The sequence below is a fragment of the Poromitra crassiceps genome, assembly GCF_964638095.1.
Source record: "Poromitra crassiceps genome assembly, chromosome: 1".
Taxonomy (NCBI): Eukaryota; Metazoa; Chordata; class Actinopteri; order Beryciformes; family Melamphaidae; genus Poromitra; species Poromitra crassiceps.
Genome location: NC_139623.1, coordinates 46,951,388 through 46,974,800, shown reverse-complemented (window position 1 = coordinate 46,974,800; position 23,413 = coordinate 46,951,388). Strand labels below are relative to the sequence as shown.

The 23,413-nt window shown below is 42.5% G+C and overlaps 2 protein-coding genes across 3 annotated transcripts in view; one reads left to right on the top strand and one right to left on the bottom strand.

Annotated features, from left to right (window-relative positions):
• The window catches only part of LOC310782427 (interferon regulatory factor 2-binding protein 1-like), an 8,547-nt gene extending 6,105 nt beyond the window's left edge, over window positions 1-2,442 (top strand). For both annotated transcript variants that reach the window (XM_083643087.1, XM_083643086.1), the window contains exon 2: window positions 260-2,442. The gene's annotated coding sequence lies outside the window, so the exon portion shown is untranslated. The remainder of the gene's footprint in view (window positions 1-259) is intronic.
• Window positions 419-23,413, bottom strand: micu2 (mitochondrial calcium uptake 2; the record flags this gene model as incomplete). Its single annotated transcript, XM_083645872.1, has 12 exons — window positions 419-3,408; window positions 8,164-8,321; window positions 8,431-8,539; window positions 9,404-9,575; window positions 17,011-17,108; window positions 17,313-17,366; window positions 18,960-19,042; window positions 19,501-19,548; window positions 19,690-19,765; window positions 19,870-19,901; window positions 22,641-22,770; window positions 23,210-23,413. The coding sequence occupies 12 exons, from the start codon at window positions 23,411-23,413 to the stop codon at window positions 3,307-3,309; spliced, it is 1,266 nt and encodes a 421-aa protein (XP_083501998.1). The 3' UTR covers window positions 419-3,306.

Sequence of the window (23,413 nt, the reverse complement as noted above, 5' to 3'; positions counted from 1 at the left end):
ACTGAACAATCCCACACAGGTGGCGCCCGCGAGCCGTATTTTGCCCATGTGTGACATAGCACATGATGGAGATGAGCATCTAATTATCAATCGCAATTATGACCTAAATAACCCACTTGACCTTAGAAACATGTTTGATCATCGTTCAGTTGTGGGGAGGGAGTATTTTATAGCTTCAGTCTCAGTAGCCCATACTGTTTTTGTAATGTAAAAAGAAAAGTGCAAGTAATCCTTATATTTCTGTCTTCTTTGTCCACAGTGGATCAAACAACACTTTGAAAGCACTTCCCTCATCTCTCACCCAGAGGTCCAGTGTGCCTGAGCTGCAGTGAGAGCCCAGGATAACCACCAACCTAAAAGGACAGCTACAGAAACACCCGTTTTCAAAAAGACACAAGACTGACTTTTGAAGAGAGAGAGACCCATGTCTGTCTGTTAGGGCTTGGCTCACTTTCCGAAGTGTTGGCTGGTACATTAAGAGCCATTCGTGAGTCATGCAGTCAGAAGTCTCTCTCCTTTGTCCAATGCAACAAGAGGCTTTTCACAAGGCCTTGTTTTAAAAGCCCAGGATGGAAAGCACAGGTGTGTTTTTAAGAATGACAATCTGTTTTTGTTTCATTTGTGTTTCTATAATATAAGTTGCATACTGTGCTCTACAAATGAATGACACCTATATTGATAGTACATGGTGTGACAGAATCATACAATTATTCGAACTAAAAAAAACAAATGAATGTCCAAAATATGGCAAAACCATTAGGTCCTTAAAGCCAGGGTTTGAAAAATGTAATCAACACGTCTCCTTAGGTATGCTCCTTTATTACATAATATTGTATGTCAAAAATGTGAATTTACTTTCAATGGCTATGTAATTTCTATTTTTGATACAATACAAATTTATATGTATTTGTTTATAGTAAGTGATAAGAAGACCAAAGATGGCTTCATACTCTATGTAATTTTATTGTATTGTAGCGGTGTATGCTGTATTCACTGATAACCTTGGCATCGGTCACTAATTTCTTCATCTATCACAGAAGTAAGCTTGTTTTTGTCTAATATTTACTTTTTGAATTCTATATATGGTAAGATAATTAGCACCACAATCTTCAATGGTTAACCCACATACTCATGTGATCTTAATAGGTCAACTCTATAATAAATTACAGAATAGTTATTGTAGTTATGGCTGTCTTTATTTTGCTGTAACAGAATGGAATATTGATTATTTCAACTCCAAAAGCATGTTACACACAAAATAGGTTTGTAAAAAAATTTATTCCAAAAAATCATGAACTCCAAACAACTTGCAGCCATGCTATATAGAGTACCGCAGGGATGATGTTTTTTTGTAGGCTTAACCAGAAATCGCCGCCATTTTGGTTCGTCAGGAGAAAAGTCTATGGGGTTTTAGAATGGGGATTTCACTTCAATGCATCCATTAAAGGAACACTCCGCCCATTTTCAACCAGCTTTGTATCATTAGAACATCAGTAGTATATCAGAAAACTGTAAACGGTTTTGAAGTCGGTCATTTAATTTGACAGTTATTGAGTGTTAAAGTGTGGACCAGTGACATCACTGGTCCACACTTTAACACACTAACTCAAATTAATAACTCATTAACTCAAATCAACTCTCAATAACTGTCAAACTAGATGAATGATGAATAGTTTGACAGTTATTGAGAGTTGATTTGAGTTAATCAGTTATTAATTTGAGTTAGTGTGGACCAGTGATGTCACTGGTCCACACTTTAACACTCAATAACTGTCAAATTAAATGACAGACTTCAAAACCGTTTACAGTTTTCTGATATACTACTGATGTTCTAATGATACAAAGCTGGTTGAAAATGGGCGGAGTGTTCCTTTAAGGTCTGTGGTCAAAAGTGTATGGGAGCACGGATTTGGGATCAGCAGGATAATCTTCACGAATGTTAATTATTTGCCTTTTGAAGCATTTTCTAAAAATCTTAACGTAATTACTTACCTTCCAAAACAAGTCAAGTTAGTCACGTTTGTGAAGATTATCCTGCTGAACCCAAATTTGCGCTCCCATAAACTGTTAACCACATACCTTATTTTATGCATTTAACTGAAATCCCCATTCTAAAACCCCAATCACTTATCCCCTGACGAAGTATACTTAAGGACTCATTCCTGCAGTGTTCTATATACACAGATATTGCAATTCTCCACAAATCTCTGCCCCATACCACAGTTAAACCAGTTTTGTCAACGCACTGCATGTGAGTAACAAAAAGTGTGCATAGTGCAAACTGAAGCAGAAAGTGATGAGCCATTCTTAATATAAAATGCATGACTTGATCAAACACAAAGGCCAGCACACCACACCAAGCAATGTTCAGCTCTAAACAATATATGTAAACACAAAAACCCATACCATTATATTTCAGCACAACATCCTAATCCCACAAATGTGTGGTGCTCTGCAAAAAACCCTTCACATGGTGGGAATTTGACATTTAAATTTTTTGACTTTCCATAAATTAGAAACACCCCTATATATAACTTTTGGAATGACTGCGATAGCGCTCAGATCAAAAGTTATGAGTATTTTAGTCTTATGTGTCTTAAAAGTAAAAAGTGAGATTTTTTTTTTAAACATTCCACAACATATTTCTACAGTGGCATTCCACCAAAACCATAAAAATAAATACTTTACATTTTGTTTTATGAAAATAATTATTCACCATGATGTACTACGGAGACTAAAGTAAACAAATCTCTCAAAATACCAGAAAAACTCAACTCTCAAACTTTCAACATTTCAACTATGTGAAGCAGCGACATGTGAAGGGTTTCTACAGGCCACTACACATGTTGATCTGTAAACAAACGTATAATGTAAATCTTCTGCTTGCATTTGTAGGCCCATATGAAATCAGTTAAATTTTTTCCAAATTCCTTTTTTACATTTTTTTTTATGACGTGACTCAGACTTCAACATGTTTCTCCGACTGAAAACAAAGTTGTGAGGTGACGTAAGGGTCCCACACAAAACCAACACCCTGATCGAAAACGGAATTACTTCTCTATTTTCCAATTATGAAATCATTTAGGTTACTACAATAATTAAGCCTACTTTTGATTTTGATGGTTAGGCCTACTTTGATCAATTTCAGCCAAATTATGGAAAATTCTGTAAAATTCCACGTTTTACAGTGTATTCCATTTTTATTACCAAATTTCGTGATTCCAGATTTTCTGCATTGCGGAAATCATATGACCCCAATTGATAATTGAATACCAAGCTGCCGGCATCCCCAAACCCCACGCTGCCTCACAAGGGGCTGCCGCTGTCCCGCAGGGCCTCTTGAGCTCCCTTCAGGGTCTCCCGCTTCACACACTTCCAGTAGCCGGAGATGCCGTGCTGAGGCTGCACCTGAGGGAGGACAGCACAGCATTTATCATGTCCCACACCTGAGGGAGGACAGCACAGCATTTATCATGTCCCACAGCACTGAGGCTGCACCTGAGGGAGGACAGCACAGCATGTATCATGTCCCACAGCACTGAGGCTGCACCTGAGGGAGGACAGCACAGCATGTATCATGTCCCACAGCACTGAGGCTGCACCTGAGGGAGGACAGCACCACAGGTGGGAAGTCTAATCAGAGAGCAATCCCCCCCCCCACTCTGATTTCCCCCCATTTTCTCCCTAATTGTATTGGCCAATTTCCCCCTGCTGCTCCACCCTCTGCCGGTCTGGGGAGAGCCATAGACTAGCACTTCCTCCGACACATGCACAGTTGCCAGCTGCTTTTTTTCACCTGACAGCAGGGAGCTTCACCAGCAGGACATAGCATGTGGGAGGATCACGCTATTCCCACCAGTTCCTGGACCAGGACACATGCCCTCAATCTGGCTTCCCACCCGCAGACACAGCCAACTGCATGGACGCCCGACCAAGCCGGAGGTAACACGGGGCGTGACCCTCGTGTTGATAGGCAGGGAATCTACCGCTACACTCCCCAGACGTCCTAATCAGAGAGCAATCTTAAAAGTGTACCGCTCAGAAAAGTACCTGTGCTTAGGATTTTGGACTGTCTGTCCAAATGTTGGCACACTGGAATGGAAGTGGTCTGTATAAAAAAATTGTTTTTAAAACCTGATATGGCTGAAATTCACTTAAAAAAATCAACCTCATAGTCATGTCGTTTAACATCCAAAGTGATAAGAATTAAGGAGTGTATTTACTGTACAGATAGCGGCATACACTGCAAATGTCTTAACAAGTAATTTAATTGAGTCTTCAAATCTTATTCCTAAAATACCGTAAGTACGATAATTTCACATTTCCATGGCAAAACAACCTGTTGAAAGAATTCTCTTGAAGTGACATGATGATACTACAGACAGCAGATATATGGATATGGAAGAAGATATGTAAATTGCATTGGAAGCAAGTGATTATTATATATATATTATAAATTATATATTATATTATATATATATATATATATATATATACACACACACACACACACACACACAGTGAATGTCTCTGAAGAGGTTATATCTGACCCCAGTATCTCTGTGAGATAAACTGTGAATATCTGTGAAGTAGATCATCAACTCCCTCTAACGAATGCCCGAGGTCACCTCATGAGGGCGCAACAACAAAGACAACAACGACACTGCACTGAGTTAAAACTCCAAGGGAAACTTGCATGTCTCCCTGCAGATCACTCTGCTTCTCATGCAGTGTTTAAAAGTGTCGCTCTGGATGAGAGCATTATCATCTTCACTCTAAAAGCAAGACTGCAGGTTTTACCAACCAAGCTCAATCTTTCCATCTGGCTTCCTGACAGTCGTGCTCCTCACTGTATACATCATGGTGATGAACAGATAACTGAAACCATGGCTCACATCTTAAATGGTTGCCATGCATACAAAGGGCTTTACATATGTAGGCATGACAGATTAGTGGATCTGATATCAAAAGATATCTTCTATTTTCGGGTCTTCAATGCCGCTTTTTAAACATTCTATTGTGAAGCCGTGCATGTTCAGTCTGTGTAGTGACGATTCAGATGTGTTCTCGAATATTCCAGCTAACACTCATGTTGTTGTTTTCAATGAAAATCGTGGAGAGGTGTTTGTTCTAGAGGTTGGCTGTACCTTTGACCACAGCCTAGAGGAGGCCTTTCTAACCAAGATGATGAAATAACAACAGCTAGAACAGACCATTTCACAGCTGGGCTACAGGTGTAAACTTCTAGTTTTCATATTTGGTAGCCTAGGTCATGTCCATAAGCTGGTTGTGAGAGGCCTTCAGATGGCTGGTCTCCCAAAGAGAAGGGCCGAGCAGTTAGCGAGATATTGTTCAATATCTACTATTATCGGCAGCCGCTCAATATGGAGGCGGCGCTGCTTTTTGTACCCATGAAGTGGATACTGACCACTATCTTGCATTACAGTATAACTGTATATACTGTGTGTTTCTTATGTGTATGCATTATTGTGGTTGCCGTCTGGGCACTCATGTAACTGACTGACTCCCAGCATTTGACTGCACTATTACTGTTTATGTCCTTTGCATACTTGTATTTATGTGGACATAAATAAATATTTCAAATGTGTGTATACACTAGGGGTGTCGCGGTACGTGTAGTCGTCCAGTGAATTCATGGTATGGGCGTCACGGTTCGGTGCGTGAAACGACACGACGAATACATTGAATCCAGAAGGTTTTAGTAAAGCACCTAAATGCTGTTTGAATGCCATAAACGCCACAGAAGAAGACACCAAAACAACACAAGGGCCATAGAAATCCGCGTTCACTGAATGGAACGTTTTGTGGAGAGGAAACATTACCAGGGGTCGCTCCAGCGTGTTTACAAGCCGTAGCTTCCATGCTACTTCACAAAACCACAAAAACATTGAAGCGTCCAGCTGCTCCCCCTTTACCGCCGTCAAAAGAGCGAGTGCAGAGCAGTATCCTAATGACTTTTATGACTCAGGCGATAAGCTGTTTTGCAAATTCTGCCAACATCAAGCCATTGAGGTAAGCTTGCTAATGTAATGTTACATAGCCGCGATGCGCAATCCTTTATAGTTGTGCGTTGCGGCTAAACGTTACATAACACTGACAAAGCTGTTAACTTGTAAACAAGCAAATTACATCGCGTGAGATGACAAGCAAGATGCGGTGAGGAAGAGGGGATCATCCATTATGATGACCGAACGTAATCATTATGGTAAACAAAACTCGCATCCACTAACGTTAGCCTACTTACTTTGGAAAGTGAAACCCACCCCGCTGTCTGACAACTACAGTGGGGGAGGGGTGGGTGGGAGTAAGGCTACTCCACATGCACTCTGTTTACAAACGTGTGTACAATAACGATTTAAAGTGGGGGGAAATGCCTTTGCCCTGTCAAACAGCTGGAATACAGACATCTGAGAGGGAAGTGCACCTCACACTTTGAAAATCGCTGCTCTAGAGTAAAACCTTTTTGTGTGGATTGCCTAGATCTTATTAAATTAAATGTATTAATTCCCACTTATTAGACACTATTTCTGATGGTAAAATGAGCGTAAAAAGCAAAACACAGTCTTAACACATTCACTGCCAGCCGTTTTTTTTTAAACTGTAGGTAGCTTCTGCCAGAGGTTTTTTTTTAGGATTCTGGCTCATCTTTCAAGAGCCGAGGATTCTTTTCTGCTAAGATTTTGTGAACACAAAATATCTCAAAAGAACTAATAGAATGTGTGCTTTCTCTGTCTAAAAGAGTTAGTTTGTAGAGTTAGTAGTTATGTAGATATTAGCCGTTGAGTACAGCATGGTTTCAGCGTCTGAGACTGAAAGCTGAGATAATCGCAGTTTTGTGAAATTCAATCAAACAGGCAGAACAGTCACTTTAACCATTTATTTTTGGCATCAGTGAGACATCAGACATCTAAACAATATAGTTCTGAACCCCCTCTCCTTCAAACTCCTCCCTCCGTGGGCGTGTCTCTGGTGGCTTTCAGCAGCGTTTGTCACAAGCGAGTTTTCTGCTGCTGCTGCTGCTGCTGCTGCTGCTGCTGCTGCTGCTGCTGCCGCTGCTGCCGCTGCTGCCGCTGCGAGTTCGAGCAGCCTCCCTCCCTGGCGGCCCCCTCGTCGGCGAGTCTGGATGGGGCTGCTCGTTTCTTGGGTTTTCGGTTGAGAGCTTTGATGAAGCTTTGTGCGATTCTAGGCTTTATGCTGCGTGTTTCAAAGTGTGTTTTGCACCCAGTCTATTTTTGGAACCCCCCACCGTTGTGCGCCCGTGTGCACCAGCGCGAAAGCGTTTTCGCCTACAGTATGAGAATGAGGCTTGTTCGTTTTCGGTTGTGAGCTCAGCTGGAATGAAGCTGCTTGTGATTCCTTTCTGCTGGTGTTTCAAAGGTGTTTCAAAGTGTGTTGCACCCATAATCTATTATGCAAATTTGCAATCCCCCACCACCAGCTCCCAAGCGCGAAAGCGAAAGCGTTTTCGCCAATCCATTTTCATGAGAATGGCTTCCTCACACTGCTTTTTGCTTGGTCGCCACTTAGTGGGTCGGTGGAATGGGTTGTACACGTTCGGTGGCTCCAATATTTATATAAGAGATGTAAAAGGGTTAGATCAACGTCCCACCGTCAATTTTTTTTTTTTTTTTTTTTGACGTATCAACACGTCATTGGCAGTCAACCGTTGGATTTTTTTTGACGTATCAACACATCAATGGCAGTGAACGTGTTAAGAAAAATTCAAAAATGAAAAGAAAAAAAAAAAGAATTTGGGATTTGTTGCTTTTTCTCTCCGTTGTACCGTATTCGCACCGAACCGTGACCCCAAAACCGAGGTACGTACCGAACCGTGACTTTTGTGTATGTGTGTATATATATACACATATATACACACATATATATGTATACAGTATATATATGTATATATATATATATATATATATGTGTGTATATACATACACATATAAATATATATGTGTATGTATATAAATATATATATATATATATATATATACACACACACACACATGCATACATACATACACACGACTCAATAGTAGATTAAATGTCTTGTTAGGATGGACATGTTTGGCAGCGTAAGATACACTTCTACTACAACAAAAACACAATATCAAGCTCTTCCAACACGGATGGCCTCACCTTCAGACCTCGCCGTACTCTGTCTTCCATCACGCCCAGGAACTCCTTGTGGCTCAGGCAGCTGTCTCCATCCAGGTCGAAGATTTTAAACACAGTGTCCAGCACGTTCTCGGACAGATCGTGGCCTGTGGCGATCCTCACAGCTCGCTTAAACTGGGCTGCATGTAGCAGAAGGAGAGAGTCTGAGCATGTACATTGTGTTGAGCGGACTAGCCAAATGTTTTCATCCTGTCTAGCCAACATGAATGTGGTTAAGAGAAGCCTCACCCATTCCGATGGGACGGTTGGACTCACTGATCATTTTCACAGAAAAGGCAAAATCCTCCAGATTGTTGGTGAAGAGGCAGAAGGCTTTGAACTCGTCAAATGTGATGCTCTACGAGAGAGAATGTGTCACTCTTATGATTTTTGTTTCAGCTGATGCACAATATTGGATCTTTGGCTGATATTTTCCAACTCTTTTGGCCGATAGTGATATATGCGCACATTTTTCCACACCGAATCTCAGAGAACATAAAGGCTCTCCTGTAGTGGAATTAACACATTATTATGCCTATTATTATTGTGATGGCCTACTGGCAGATGCAGACATAAATACAATGCTTTTCAAAAATGTACACATTCACTGGGCAAAATAAGAAAACGACTTGGTAAATGGCCTGCATTTATATAGCGCTTTTATCCAAAGCGCTTTACAATCAGTAGGTAGTCTACATTCACCCATTCATACACCGATGGCGGCAGGCTGCCACGCAGGGTGCCTACACACCATCGGGAGCAAGGAGGGTTAAGTGTCTTGCCCAAGGACACAGCGACAGCAGCTGGGAGGGAGCGGGGATCGAACCGCCAACCCTTGCGTCATTGGCCGACCCGCTCTACCTCCTGAGCTAAAGCCGCCCGACTTCAACTTAGCTCAAGCATCGATCATTTGGGCATAATTAAAGTGTCATTTTTTCTGCCTGTCATATCGGCAGAAATGTTCGTTTCGGACTGATGCAGATATTTTATTTGAAAGCCTTATTGGCTGATGCCAATATCATCGTGCATCCCTAGGTGGAGGACATGTGACACAGTCTGAAATATGGATTCCAACTGACAATGCCACAAGACACACGTCAACTTAGAGAGCCACCAAGGTGCACAACACTGACTTGTAAATATACTGCTTAGATCAAGTCGAATACATCATTAATTGGTTTTGCCCGTCTTCAAGTCCAATAGCACACTCCGTTCTGTGTACCTGACCAGGGGGGATCCTCTTCCTCATGTTTTCCCAGTAGGCCTCATTGTCTTCCTCGTTGGTGTAGTGCAGCAGCCACTCGGCAAAGTCTTCCCTGCGCATGGTGTCCATCCCCTTAGAGAACTGCAGGAACTCCATCTCCTGGACCTCCGCCTGTAGGTCCTCCATGAACCTGCAGCACACAGACGCTTTACTGAAAATCCACGAGTGGATTCGTTAAACGTAACAAGTGGTATCCAACAGTTTGAATGTTCGCATCTCAGTGACACAACCCATCCAGGCAGTGGCGTAACATCATTGCCATGGGCCCCGGTGCAATTATATTGTTATAGAAAATATGGACTCACTCATTATTTTTTCGTCAGGCAGATTGTTAGCCGTCCGTATGGTGTGTCAGGACCCCCGAAGGGTAAACAAAAGGGCCGGCTACGCTACGTGAAGGGATATTCCTCCTCTCTTGCTCCAACTCCATATATGGTCAATGATGTCACCAGAACCTCACAGGAGACTCCGCTGAAGGTTGGAAAGAGCACGCGTTTGTATTTTCCCATATGATGACACCAATCCACTGAATCCAGTCAACTAAACTTAAAGCTATAGCATTTGTTAGCCTAGTAAGCTACATGAGGACTGCATAATACAGCATGGAAGTTTATTTGGAGTTGGACTGCAGCAGAAACCGTAAGTATGTTACGTCTCCCCAAAGCGAGACTCGCTCTTCATGGGCCCTTGACAGCTCTGCACCGCACCGCCGATCCTTACGCCAGTGCATCCAGGCTTTGCTTCACAGAGCACTTTGAAGGCAGCAATATATAAAGTTAAGCTTTTTGCTTGTTTGTTTGTTTTTTCATTTTCAGGAGCAATAGCAACCCTCAAGGTTCCTACACATTTTCCATTTCAAAATTACATACTTTTCCAGACTTCTCTGTCAGACCATATTTGACATCTGAGTATACAAGGACATCACTTTGTGTTGAAAAGTGCTGGGTACATGTCCCCATTGTAAATTACACCTATGGCCACACCACGATTTGATGAGGTTTTTGGTTTTAGCCTGTGAAACCGTGGACTTTGAAGAACTTCTCAAGTGAAGACTGAAAACTGAAAAGCTCTGACAGAAATGACTTGACCTCCTGAGACCCAGTGGCTCAACAGAGTTTGACAGCCTCAGTCAGTAGAGTTTTCAAAGTGGGACACCCAGACGAAAGACTGAAAAGCCCTGAGAAAATCGGTCTTAAGAAGTGCGACCCAGTGGCTCAGAGAGTTGGATTGCTGTCCAGCAGTATTGAGGCTGGGGGTTCAAGTCTCAAATCAGTTTTGAGGTCGTGGGTTCGAGGCGAGCCTCAGTCAGTTTTGAAGAGCGACAGCCAGAGGAAAGCGAGAAAAGCGCACAGAGAAGAGCTGTGAGAGCAAAGGGAAGCTGGTGGTGCGATGGAGTTTTCGACCACATAGAGACGCGGTGGCCAGTTCGATTCCCGCTCCACCACCACTACGTGGAGCTAGGGGGTGGGCTGTGGTCAAAAGTTTATGGGAGTGCAAATTTGGGTTCAGTAGGATAATCTTCACAAATGTTAATCACTTTTATGCCTTTTGAAGCATTTTCTAAAAATTGCGTTTTGAAAAAACACATTTACATTGCAAAAGTCATCAAAGTTAGTCACGTTTGTGAAGATTATCCTGCTGAACCCAAATTGGCGTTCCCATAAACTTTTGTTAACCACAGACCTTATTTTATGCATTTAAGTGAAATCCCCATTCTAAAACCCCATAGACTTTTCCTCTTACGAACTCGGAAGTAGATTTCCGGACTCATTCCTGTAGCGCTCTATTGATATCAGTGTTCAAACTACTGATGATAAAGATGTATCACTGCTGGCATCTTGTGCACTTCCGCATTGGCTTCAGTTTTGACAGACAGAGCTACCCCCTTGTATGTAACACATTTATGTGTGATGAATGGTTTACACTTTAGATTAGGGGATGCAGAAAGCCTTGTAAATTAATTGTAAATGATTTACACATAATTTATAACAGGTGAGAACATTTGTGAAGCCAGAGTCTGATGCAGGGATTGAACTAACAACCTTCTGCACCACATCCATTTGTTTATCTGGGTGAGCTACAGCCCACTTCCTCTGGCATAGAGCTGGGCAATATTATTGAATCATATCTCGGTATTTTTAACCTAGATTTTTAGGATATAAAACACATCTGTATTATCTACAAGTGGGCTAAATGTTCAGTTGTAAGGCAAAGCCACATGTGAGATATAGGGCTGGGCGATACAGACAAAAGCAAATATCACAATTCTTTTTTTACCAAATACCTTGATATCGATACTGCAACAATATTGTAGGGATGACTATTGGTGCTTTCACAAAAATATTTATGAGATTTTTCATAAATAATCATCAGTAATGTGGATATACTTACTAAGTGGGTAAAGGCAAAGACCAAGGAAATTATTTTTGATTTCCGCAAAAGCGGCTCAGTGCCCCCCTCTCTGGTCATTTGCGACCAGCCCGTCGACAGTTTGAAATTTCTGGGCACCACCATATGCCGCTCCCTGAAATGGGAAGTCAACACTAGTAACATTGTGAGCAAAGCCCACCAGAGGCTTCACTTTCTGAGGCAGCTCAGGAAGTTTGGTGTGTCTGGGGAGGCGATGGCTCACTTCTACAGAGCCACTGTGGAGTGTGTCCTCACCTTCTCAGTCACAGTGTGGTACGGCAACACTACCGCCCTTGAGAGGAAACGGTTGGAAAGGGTGGTACGCATAGCGTCCAAAATCACCGGCCACGACCTTCCATCCGTTTCCTCCATCTATGCCACACGCAAGATGCAGAGGGTGATCGCCGACCCCTCCCACCCTGCTAGCTCTCTCTTTAAACTCATGCCCTCAGGTAGGAGGCTTCAGTCTCTGAGGTGCAGGACCTCCCGTCTCAGGAACAGCACTTATCCCGAGGCGGTTCGCCTCCTGAACTCTGACCCTCTTTGCATTCGCACCTTAAATCGCACCTTAAATCCTAAGGCTTGAATTGAACTTGAATTGCACTTTATAGGCAGCTCGAAACTGCTTTTATGAACAAATGCTGCTTGTAATACTGTGCACTTTATTTATCTATTTCAGCCTCTCTCATATTTTATGTAGTTTTTTTCCACTTTTTTTATTCTCTTCTGTGTCTGAATCTGTGATTTGTTATGTCTGTTTTTTAGAGCTGCACTAAAACAAATTCCAATCAACTCTGTTGACATGGCATTAAAGTATTGAATCTTGAAATAATAGAACAGCTAGAACAGTTTGTTCAGAAAATGCCTTCACTTTACTGTAACGCAGCCTTTAAAAGCAGGAAAGAAAACCAGATCACGATAACGATATGATATCAATATATTGCCCCTCCCTTTCCAGGCACAATTCCCTCAAATTCTAGGACTTCACACGGCGTAGCTTTTGACGCGGATCAAGGTTAATTACGGTTATCACACAGAGAATGTTTATAATGAGAACTAGCAGGCTTTACAGAAGCTCACAGACAACCATTAACAAGACAGGCGCTTAAATGTGTGAACACTTCCCGTTCTACGCAACCAGAGAGCGTCAGCGTCTACAAATATATACGTAGCCACCGTGACAGCGTCTACAAATATATACGTAGCCACCGTGACAGCGTATACAAATATATACGTAGCCACCGTGACAGCGTCTACAAATATATACGTAGCCACCGTGACAGCGTCTACAAATATATACGTAGCCACCGTGACAGCGTCTACAAATATATACGTAGCCACCGTGACAGCGTCTACAAATATATACGTAGCCACCGTGACAGCGTATACAAATATATACGTAGCCACCGTGACAGCGTATACAAATATATACGTAGCCACCGTGACGTATACAAATATATACTGTTGGAGAAAATGAGAAAATATAAGTTCCATGGTAATTTCCTAATCAATAAGCTAATAATTGCATACGCATAATTATGCTATGAGTTACCATGACATGACATCTCACACATATAGATTCACCCATGGCAGAGGACTTCTCCTTTTGCTGAGACCTTGGTCAGTGCATCGTGTTCCATAACAACTGATAACTCTCTCAGTCAGACTGCACGACGCACACACATTTCCAAAGTGGACGGAGAATAAGGCCGTTTCACACAGATGCGGTGCGGAATGCGTCGCGAAATGCGATGCGAAATTTCGTACGGATTTTCCGCATTGCAAACTATACACACAGGTCCGGGTGCGAATTATTCGCATTCCCACGTTCATTTTCCGTCTGCGGAAAAACAGTGAGCAGAGACCACAATGGAGTCAAGCAGTAGTAGTAGCAGTGATGATGACCTGCTCCTCATTTTGCTGAGAAAACAAACGAGAAAGAGGAAAATAAGGTTCTGGGTTCACCCAATTTGAGAGAGGCGCACAGAACATGGCGAGTTTCATCAGCTGGTCCAGGAGCTGCGCCTGTATCACAGTCGCTTCAGGCAGTATTTCAGAATGGGAGTTGAGCAATTTGAGGCTCTGTTGGGGATGATAGCCCCTCACATAATGAGGAAACACACAAACTACCGCAAACCTATCGACCCTGAACAACGACTGGCAGTGTGTTTGAGGTGAGCATTTTCATGTAATTTATTTTGTTTACCGTCTTTTGCTTTTAAAAAAATCACGATATATGAGGGATCAGTGTTTGTAAACAAACGAGGAAACTGGGGGGGACGTTCACGCTAGGAAGGCTATAGATAGCCTGTAACGTTACAGTAGGCTATGAACACAAATTAAATCATCACCATGCCAAACAGCAGCGCAGCTCCATACTACAATGTGACGTCAGTTGTAAATAAAGGATTTCATTGGTCAAACGTATCTTGCCGCATCCGAAAATCCGCGGAAGTCAAAGTCCGTCCGGAAAAATAAACCCCCGCACGAATGTTCCGCTTTGGTGTGCAAGGTTCGATTGCAACTCATTAAAACATTTTGTTGCAAATCTCCGTGCCGAATATTCGCGCGAATATCCGCACCAGTGTGAAACGGCTAAGGTTACTTTTTTTATCCCGTTTGAATTGTGCCACGGGGTTCCAATGCTAATTTTGTCAATTTAAAACGTCACTTTGCATGTCAAGAGAGTCGCAGTTTGTCGCCAAACTGTTGCACTAGAAGTTATAAATCAGAAAGACTACCGTAAATTCCGGACTATAAGCCGCACCGGTGTATAAGCCGCACCTGCAAAGTTGACTATTTTTTTCTTATATAAGCCGCACCGGACTATAAGCCGCGGGTGTTTTAATGTTGTTGTTTTTTTTTTTTATTGTGTTTTAATGTTTAATTACCATATGTAAGGGTTCATGCACAGAGGGGATTGTCGGGAAAGAGATGGCTGTTTGAGGAAGCTCCCATTTATTAACATTTCAACAAAACAACATAACACAACACCACCTGTGTTGTTTTTTACAGTGCACACAGTGTCATACAGTGTCATACAGTGTGGTGAAAAGAGGGCAAGAGAGGAAATTAAAACTTATTATAGTTATATAGGATTTATAGTTAGAAAGAGTGCTAAAAAAGAGTTTTTTTTTTTTTTTTTTTGAAAAAATCCATAGATAAGCCGCACCGTTATATAAGCCGCAGGGGCCAAAAAAGGCCAAAAAACGGGAAAAAAGGTGCGGCTTATAGTCCGGAATTTACGGTACATAGACTGTCGCCTAAAGGTCCTTGCACATAGAGTCCGTTTTTTCGTCCGAAATTGACGCACGAAAAAAATAAAAATACGACCTCATTTGTGTCAATCATCATTGACACACCGAGTCCGACAATTACATCCGTCATATAAGTTTTCGGACGAGGTTCGATTTTCTGCGTTTTTCCGCATCCATGAAATCGTTTTGACAGGTGTTTGACCACCCAGAGCTGCAGTAGTGTTGCTATTCACAATGAAAAATGGCATCTGAGAAGTTAATTCAGTTCGTCTCCCAGCACAAAGCATTTTATGACAAAGCAGGAATACAGAGATTCGGAATTAAAAGACAGAATGTGCCGGGTGATTGCAGACCAGCTTGGAATGCGGGACGCGGTGTGTGTGTGTGTGTGTGTGTGTGTGTGTATGGGGAAGGGGGGGGGGGGGGGGGGAGAGAGACAGAGAGCCACACTACACACTGCCAGTTGTGGATCAATAGGATCGCGGTAGTTTTCTTTTCGTTGCGAATCTTCGCAACGAATATTGGATAATTAACGCATCGGACTCAGTGGGCAAGTTATCTGTGCGTGACGTTTTTTTCCCGGATAACGGATTAAAAAGACGCAGCGAACAATTCGGACTCTGTGTGCAAGGACCTTAAGTGACGTCACTTTCTCTACCGGCAAAGCTGAAGACCGGCGATATGCCACAAGCTTCCACGAGCTATGTAGTTTTTATACGAAAGTAACCCCTACGTTTCAGTTTGACGACAAACTGTGACTTTCTTGACATGCAAAGTTATGTTTTAAATTGACAAAATTAGCGTTGGCACCCCGGGGCACAATTCAAATGGGATCAAAAAAGTAACCTTATTCTCCGTCCACCGCCATTCATATTTTCTGCAGCCCTGGTGCGTGATTTCTAACCCCACATAGGATAAGCAATAACCACGCCCTGTGGCGCCGGGATTGGCCAGGAGCATTGAAGCTTGGGACTAAAGCACCTGGGGTTTTTCATCTTTTAAAATAAAGATGTTTAAAAAAAAACTATTGCTTGTTACATTTTCAGTGCTGTACCTTTTCTCTGGGTAAGAATTGAGCTTGAAATTAACGATATGATACATTATATTATATGAGCTATGAACGTGAACACAACACCGTTTATATTATTGCATGTTTTTGTAGATTGTGTAGATTACAATTATTATACTTATTATTATTATTATTACTATGGTAAGGAAGGTAGGTGACCATAATTCAATACTTTCAATGTCCGCTCTCGAAATCGCTGTCCGTTCTCAAGAGCTATTCAGTTGGTTCATGAAATCGCTGGGCTGCGTGCCCTCCAGTGCTGCTCCTGGCCAATCCCGGCGCCACAGGGCGTGGTTATTGCTTATCCTATGTGGGGTTAGAAATCACGCAGCGCTGGTACAGGGAGAAAGCAGGAAGTGACTTATTTTTGGAGCCATTGGAGTCGCCCCTTGCTGGCCATTAGAAAGAATGCAATTTCCGCATTGGCTTCATTTTTTCAGAACAGGAGGTTATTAAAAAAAGAGGATTAGGGCCACATGTGAAAACATTATTTGAGTTCAGAGTTTAAGTCAGCATTCTGAGTTTAAAGTCAGAATGCTGAGAATAAAACCAGAATTATGAGGGGGGGGGCGGGATTCAGAAATCTGAGATTAAAGTCAGAATGTATGTAATCACTGATCTCGCTCGAGCCTGTCATCAGTGACTGATGTCATCTGATTTTTTTTTTATGTCATCGGGGTGGCGTCCTGCATCTGGGGTCCCTAGATTTTTGTGACATCAATGTGGGGTCACAAGCAAAAAAAAAAGGTTGGGAACCCCTGCACTAGATGTACAGTATAATTTGGCATTTCCTTCAAATCCAAACTCTAGAATCAAGGAGAGTTACTTACTTGCGGAAGTCATTATACTGCAACTTGCTTTCTCCATTCTTCCCAAAAAAGAAGGCCTGCAGTGTGGTGTTAACACCATCCCCCTCCTCGGCTGGCCTCTGGAACAATCACATTGACTTTCAACACTGTCTGCCTCTGTCATTTCCAAGTCCCAGCATGCAGGGAATAGGAAACATGATCATGTGTCACCATAAAACCCTGTGAGGGCTATGCATTACCCTAGTGACATTTCAAAAGGACTACCATTTTATAATATGCCTAAGAGGATATAATGTTACAAGCTCATAAATGTGATTACGCACCTCCGTGTTGTCCTTAGGAACCCTGTCTTTTCTTTTTCCAATTATTTTCTTGAGCTTCAGTAGCAAAAAAGAACAAATATTAAACAATTATTTTGTTTCAATTTAACAAGACAAAGCCCCAATTATTTTCAACATTGAATGTATTTCAAATGTTGTCGTTCACATAATATAGTAATGCTGACATCTGAAAAATCACAAGAAATGTCAAAAGAAATGGGAGAATCGCATCACTGATCAATCCAGAGATAATTCTGCTCTGAGCTATAAACGGACACAAAACAGACTAAAACTGGAGCAAAGAGTAGTTCATGCAGTTCCACTTGAACTAGGGGTGTAACGCTTCACAAAATCCATGTTTTGGTTCGGTATGGTTTTGTTTGCTAAAACAAAAAAGTAGAAATGCCGGAGAAATTTCCTTGATTTGAATTTTTTAATGTATCTTTATTTATTTTACTTATTTATTTATCTTATTATTTTCACAGCCTGCTTTAAAATTGCATTTACATTTACGACAATGTTTTTTTTTTAATTACCGTACATCTTTTTCTCTTTCGGCTCGGTTTTAGCTCAACATGATATGCTTGTAGAAGACTTGCACTGTTCAGCAGTGAAAGATTTGTTTGGTTTGTATTCATGCGTATTGAACCTAAAGCCTCGGACCTCAACGGTTCAGTAATACGTGTGTTGTTACACCCCTATAGAGAGCCAAAGTGGAAGGTCACTTCCTGCTTCAGCACTGCACCAGAGATTTTCATCCGCCATTTATTTTCCCATAGACATTCGTAAAATGCTTATACGTTTGTGAGGGTGTGCATCGGCTCTTCTTTCAAGTAAAATGCTTATACAAATATTTTTACTTGGTCAAACCAAACGGTTCAGCTATATTTAGAATCGGGAGAGACCATAGAACATTTCACTCAGTCCAAAACAAAAACAAAATACATATTTTCTTTAAACCCGCATTTTTTTACGTTTTGGTCCAAGTGAAATGTTATGCGATCTCTTTTGTTTCTAAATATAGCTGAACTGTTTGGTTTGAACAAGTAAAACAATTTTTATAAGCATTTTACGAAATGTCTATGGGAAAATAAATGGCGGATGAAAATCTCTGGTACAGTGCTGAAGCAGGAAGTGACGTTCCACTTTGGCTCTCTATATGCCAACATGCAGTCTAGTTCGGACAAACTAGCCTCAACAGAAGCACACAGATGTCCCCTCTTGTTCGTCTGGCTGGAGCCAATACAAAACACTCAAATGGGTTTACATAAATGGGCTGAGGGAGTGACTCAGGCTGCAGAGATGCAAACACACAGCAAATGAAATACATACTTGAGCAGCTAGCAGTCCAACTCTCCCTCACCTTTCATATGGTGCTGGTACCTCACCTTTCATATGGTGCTGGTACCATGATTTCATATGGTGCTGGTACCACGGTTTCATACTTACAACTGTTGTCGCATCAGAACTTCAGGCAGCATTAAAGGTGGCAATATTTTGTCATTTAAGCGTGCGCATAGACACTCGAGCAAAAACCAACACAATTCTTTCTGTGCAATATAGAATACTCCCACGACTACAGTGGTTAAATATTAAAAAGCATTTAATTTAATCATATTACGGTAATAATAGAATGCTCAAAGGTCTTACCTTGAGAAACTCCTTCTTGTCGACATGCTCATTGCCATCAACATCAAGCATTTTGAAAGCTATATGAAATCCTGTGCGCGGCTCTGAAATAGCAATGCGGCCGTTATCTCAGTTCTGTCTGTGCGTACAGAATTTCAAGATGCTAAAGATGTTCGATTAGTGAGATTCAGTAACATTTCTCAACACTGACTGGAAAACAATGTTGAGAAAATGAAAGAACAGAAAAAACTCATGCAATTGCCAGTTCAGCCAAAACAAACAGATGCCGCTATATATCAGTGGTTTTCAAACTGTGAGGTGATATATATATATATAGGGAGGGGGGGCACGACTGTCTACATGTTCTCACTCTGCCACACTTTGAAAAGCCCTGCACTATTATATCTTTGAGATATGCAATGTTTTGACAGACCATAGAAAAAGCACTAGCAAGTCAACTCTATAATATACATAAATAAACATGGGCATGGCACACTTTCAATGAAAAATTATGTAAATTAGATACAACATAGTAGCACATGCAAAGGAATCTATAACTTACTGGTCAGGATAGTCAGCAGGAACAGATACTCTGTGTAGGATATCAAACCTGCAAGGAACAAAACAATATTAGGTAACTCAAATGTATTTTAGGGACAAAATAAACAGTGATTGAACATTAAAATGAACCAGCCTATATCCATCGTGTCTTTACCATCAGCACTCTTCTGTTGACAGACCGATGACTTACCACTGTCTCCAAAGTTTCTGAACATCTCATTGCCAGCCTGTGCTTTTGAGGCAGCGGTTAACATCTTATTAACCTCCTACAAAGAAACACATGAGAAACAGATCACGGCACAATCAGCGCAAATTTACCAGAGAGCTCCACATGTGCTGATTGAGTGATGATGACAATGTAAACACACACCTCTTTGGTTAAAACCTTCTTATGCAGCTTTCCTACGAGGAAAAAAGAAAATGCACAAAATTGTCACAACTTTCTCAGCTACGAACTCAGAAAGAATAAGCAGCATTTTTACACTGAGCGGACAACTCATCCAGGATGTTGCAGCCCTCCTCATTTGCAAATTCACCCACGTCGCCCCCTTTACTTGACTTTGGCTACTGCATGCTCATATCCAATTCTAAACTCTGTATAAGTACAAGGCTACTAAAGCCACTTCTTAACATGCAGTGGAATCCGTATTATAACCTGCACCTAGCCGGTTGGCCTGCATGTTAAACAACAATTAGCCGGCCTATGCGCACTCCCGCGACTCCGTATCTTATCTACCTCGACCACCGGTATAAGACCCGCTTCCACGCAATCGTGGCTCATGTTTAACAGTGGCATAAGGGATCTGCACCTCCATGCCTCGGTCCAGCCAGAGCTCTGAGCTACTAGGTGTTTAGCATGCGACACCAAAGCCACTTAACATGCAGTGGAATCCGTATTATAACCCACTCCTAGCCGGTTGGCCTGCATGTTAAACAACAATTAGCCGGCCTACACGCACTCCCGCGAGTCGGTATCATATTCATCACGGTCCCCGGTGTAGGATCCGCATTAGCACAAAAGCGGGTGCTGTTTAACTCTGGCAGCTCATGATCCAGATCATCTAGCTGGTATGTGAGTGGGGTGGGCGCGTGGTGGCACTTTACAAACCATTAATGTCCCATCATTATTTTCATGAATGGACGTAGCGTTAGTTACGTGGCTGGATTATTTGGAAGAGAGCCAATTTAGGTGAGTAAACAACTAAAAGTTGAATCCCCCATCTGCCAGTTTAAAAATGCAACAAGAGAGATGATAGCCTACTAGAGTTGCGCAATCTTGACCTCAGTCAGATCGGCAATCGCCACCCTTTGACATCGCCAATACATGATGTCATCGCGCAAGTACATGGCTATATATTATATGGATGTTAACGTCCATATTAATTAGCTTCAGCTGCGCTCTTGCTGTAGGCTACTTTGCTAACTTAGCATCGATGCTAGCGGGACTTACCCAGCTATCGTCATTGCCTGCTTTTACTGCTGCTTGCTGGTAATAATCCCATCATTCCCATGTCAGAAAAAGTCTCCAGATTTGTCGCTAACGTTAGGCCTTGGCCACACTGATCCGTGGTGTCTGTCCGTGTGCTTTCATTTCTCTGTTCACTTCCATTCATTTTCAATGACAGCTGTCCGACTGTCCGTGGAGCACTCAGAAGCGTACGTATCCAGAAAATTTGCATACGTTTTGATGGACAGAAAGTTGAAGAGGGATGAACTTTTTCTGGATGGACGTATCGGATGGTCGGATAGTCGGATAGTCACTGTCCGTTTAGCCAATCAGAGTCGAGGTCTCGAGAGGAGGCGTTCCGAGATTTGTTTCAACTTTTCAAAGAAGATGGCGGCCGAGGCAGTGAAGGAGGCTATAATTAATGCTGTGTACACCATCCCGCTGTTGTACAACGTGATAGTCAGTGTCACCGTCTGATTTCACCATCTAATCTGGTCATTCGGTGGCATTTTATTGCCACATAAGTAACGTAGCGCACAGAGCTAACAGCTAGCTGACGCCAGCTTTCTTCTTCTCTCGGTTTATAGGCGGGTCGCTGGCACCTTCAAGGTGCTTACCACCACCTGCTGTACAAGTAGGTTACTTGTACATGCAACGGACATAAATCTATCCGTCTATCTGTTCTGTCCATTTTCTGACGGATCAGTGTGGCCAAGGCCTTAGTCTCTTCTGAGAAGTTTTCTCGAGTTGGATGCAGCCAAGTCTATTGTGTGAGCCAGCCATTTGAGGGAGGCAGTGTTGTGTGACTGTGCGTCCACACTGCAGAGAGGAGCTGACTGACTGACAGCCTATATCGAGACATAGGCCTAGCCTAACTTTTGTGGGGAGAAATAAATTTAAAACTAGTCAGATATGACTTGAATGCCACTTGTAAAATAAATCACCCACAGTGATTGACGAAGGTGCGACCACTATTTTGACTGCGCTCATTTTTGGCACAATGCCAGGAATGGACCATCTGTTAAAACGGCATGTTTTTGAATGGAGTTTGGTTACAAATTTGCTAAAGCTGTTTCCTATCACATTTCTTGTTATTGATACATGCTACCGCACCGCATACATGCAACCCCCCCCCCCCCCCCCCCCCCCCCCGCTGGCAGAAAAAACGGCTCATATCCAGTTGTTTCTAAACAAAGACCCCTCATGTTTAAAAAGGTAAAACTGGAAAATATCCTGTTCTGGCTAGCCAGACATGATCCAGACTTCATGTTTAAAAGCCACTCGAGGGTAGCGCTGACACATAGTTGGGAGGCACCGCTCTCCCCACAGAAAACAGCAGCAAAGCGTGAGCACAGCTGTTTTACCGCGGATCATGATTGGGGGGCTTAGGACACACTGGAGCAAACTGCTAAACGCCTAAAATGGCTATGTGGAATAGTGATGTCATGCTTGGCTGTAAACCGCGTCATCTCAAATAAGTTTGGGAGAAGTGTATGCACCCCCACTCTATCTGTCAATGGCAGTTTGGCTGTCAGATTATATAGATTTCCAGAAAAAGAGGCGGGTCTTTTCTATATAGCCTTGAATATTACTACAGGTTCTGATGTGGCATCTGACAGACTTCTGTCTCTACATACAGGCCCACCACACGCGTCTCTGGGAAGAGAAAGCAGACGGACACCGGTGTTGCTTACGGTCAACACTCTCCAGCATGACAGAGAACAGGAAGTCCCTGGGGGTCATGTAAGGCTCGTCTTCATAGACCATGGAGGCAAACTGGTTGAAGCGAATCCTCCTGGCAGACAGCTGGGGCGCTGCAGGCTCCTGAAACAGCACCGGAGAGGGGAGAGAGGGGAGGGGGCGAGAGTGTGGGCGTTAATTGTTGACAGAAACTCTTGCTACATGTTCACGCCCTTTAGCTGAGGAATAACATACGTACTAACGAATGAGAAGCTGCTACTTTGTACACCAGCAGTTCACACGTTGCTCTTTCCACCGTCAAAGCGTTTTAATACCTTTAAGGCAGTAAGAATAATGTAGAGCCAATTTCACAACAAAAACAAAGATTAATAGCAAAACAAACAAGAGACCTGTCAGAACAAGTGTCAATGTCCGGGTTGATTAGAGAAGTAAGTAACGTTAACTTTAAGACGCTACGCCGAGCAAAAGCAACACTCTATTCAACATGTCAATACTTGTTGTATGTACGCTACGTGCGGACACCGCGTATGTCTGAAGTTATTCGACATTTAACGTGACTTACATTCAGCTCCTCGGCATGGACGGCTGTGGTCAGCTGTCGGCTGCTGCTCGCATGATACTGGTACAAACAAACAGCCCCGGTTCCGACCAGAGAGCCCCAAACAGCCGGGCCGACGCCACGGCGCAGCCCCACACCTCCCAGAGCCCGAGGCCTCCTCAAAAAGATCCTCCACACAGCAGCAACCCTTCCCCATCTGACAGCCAT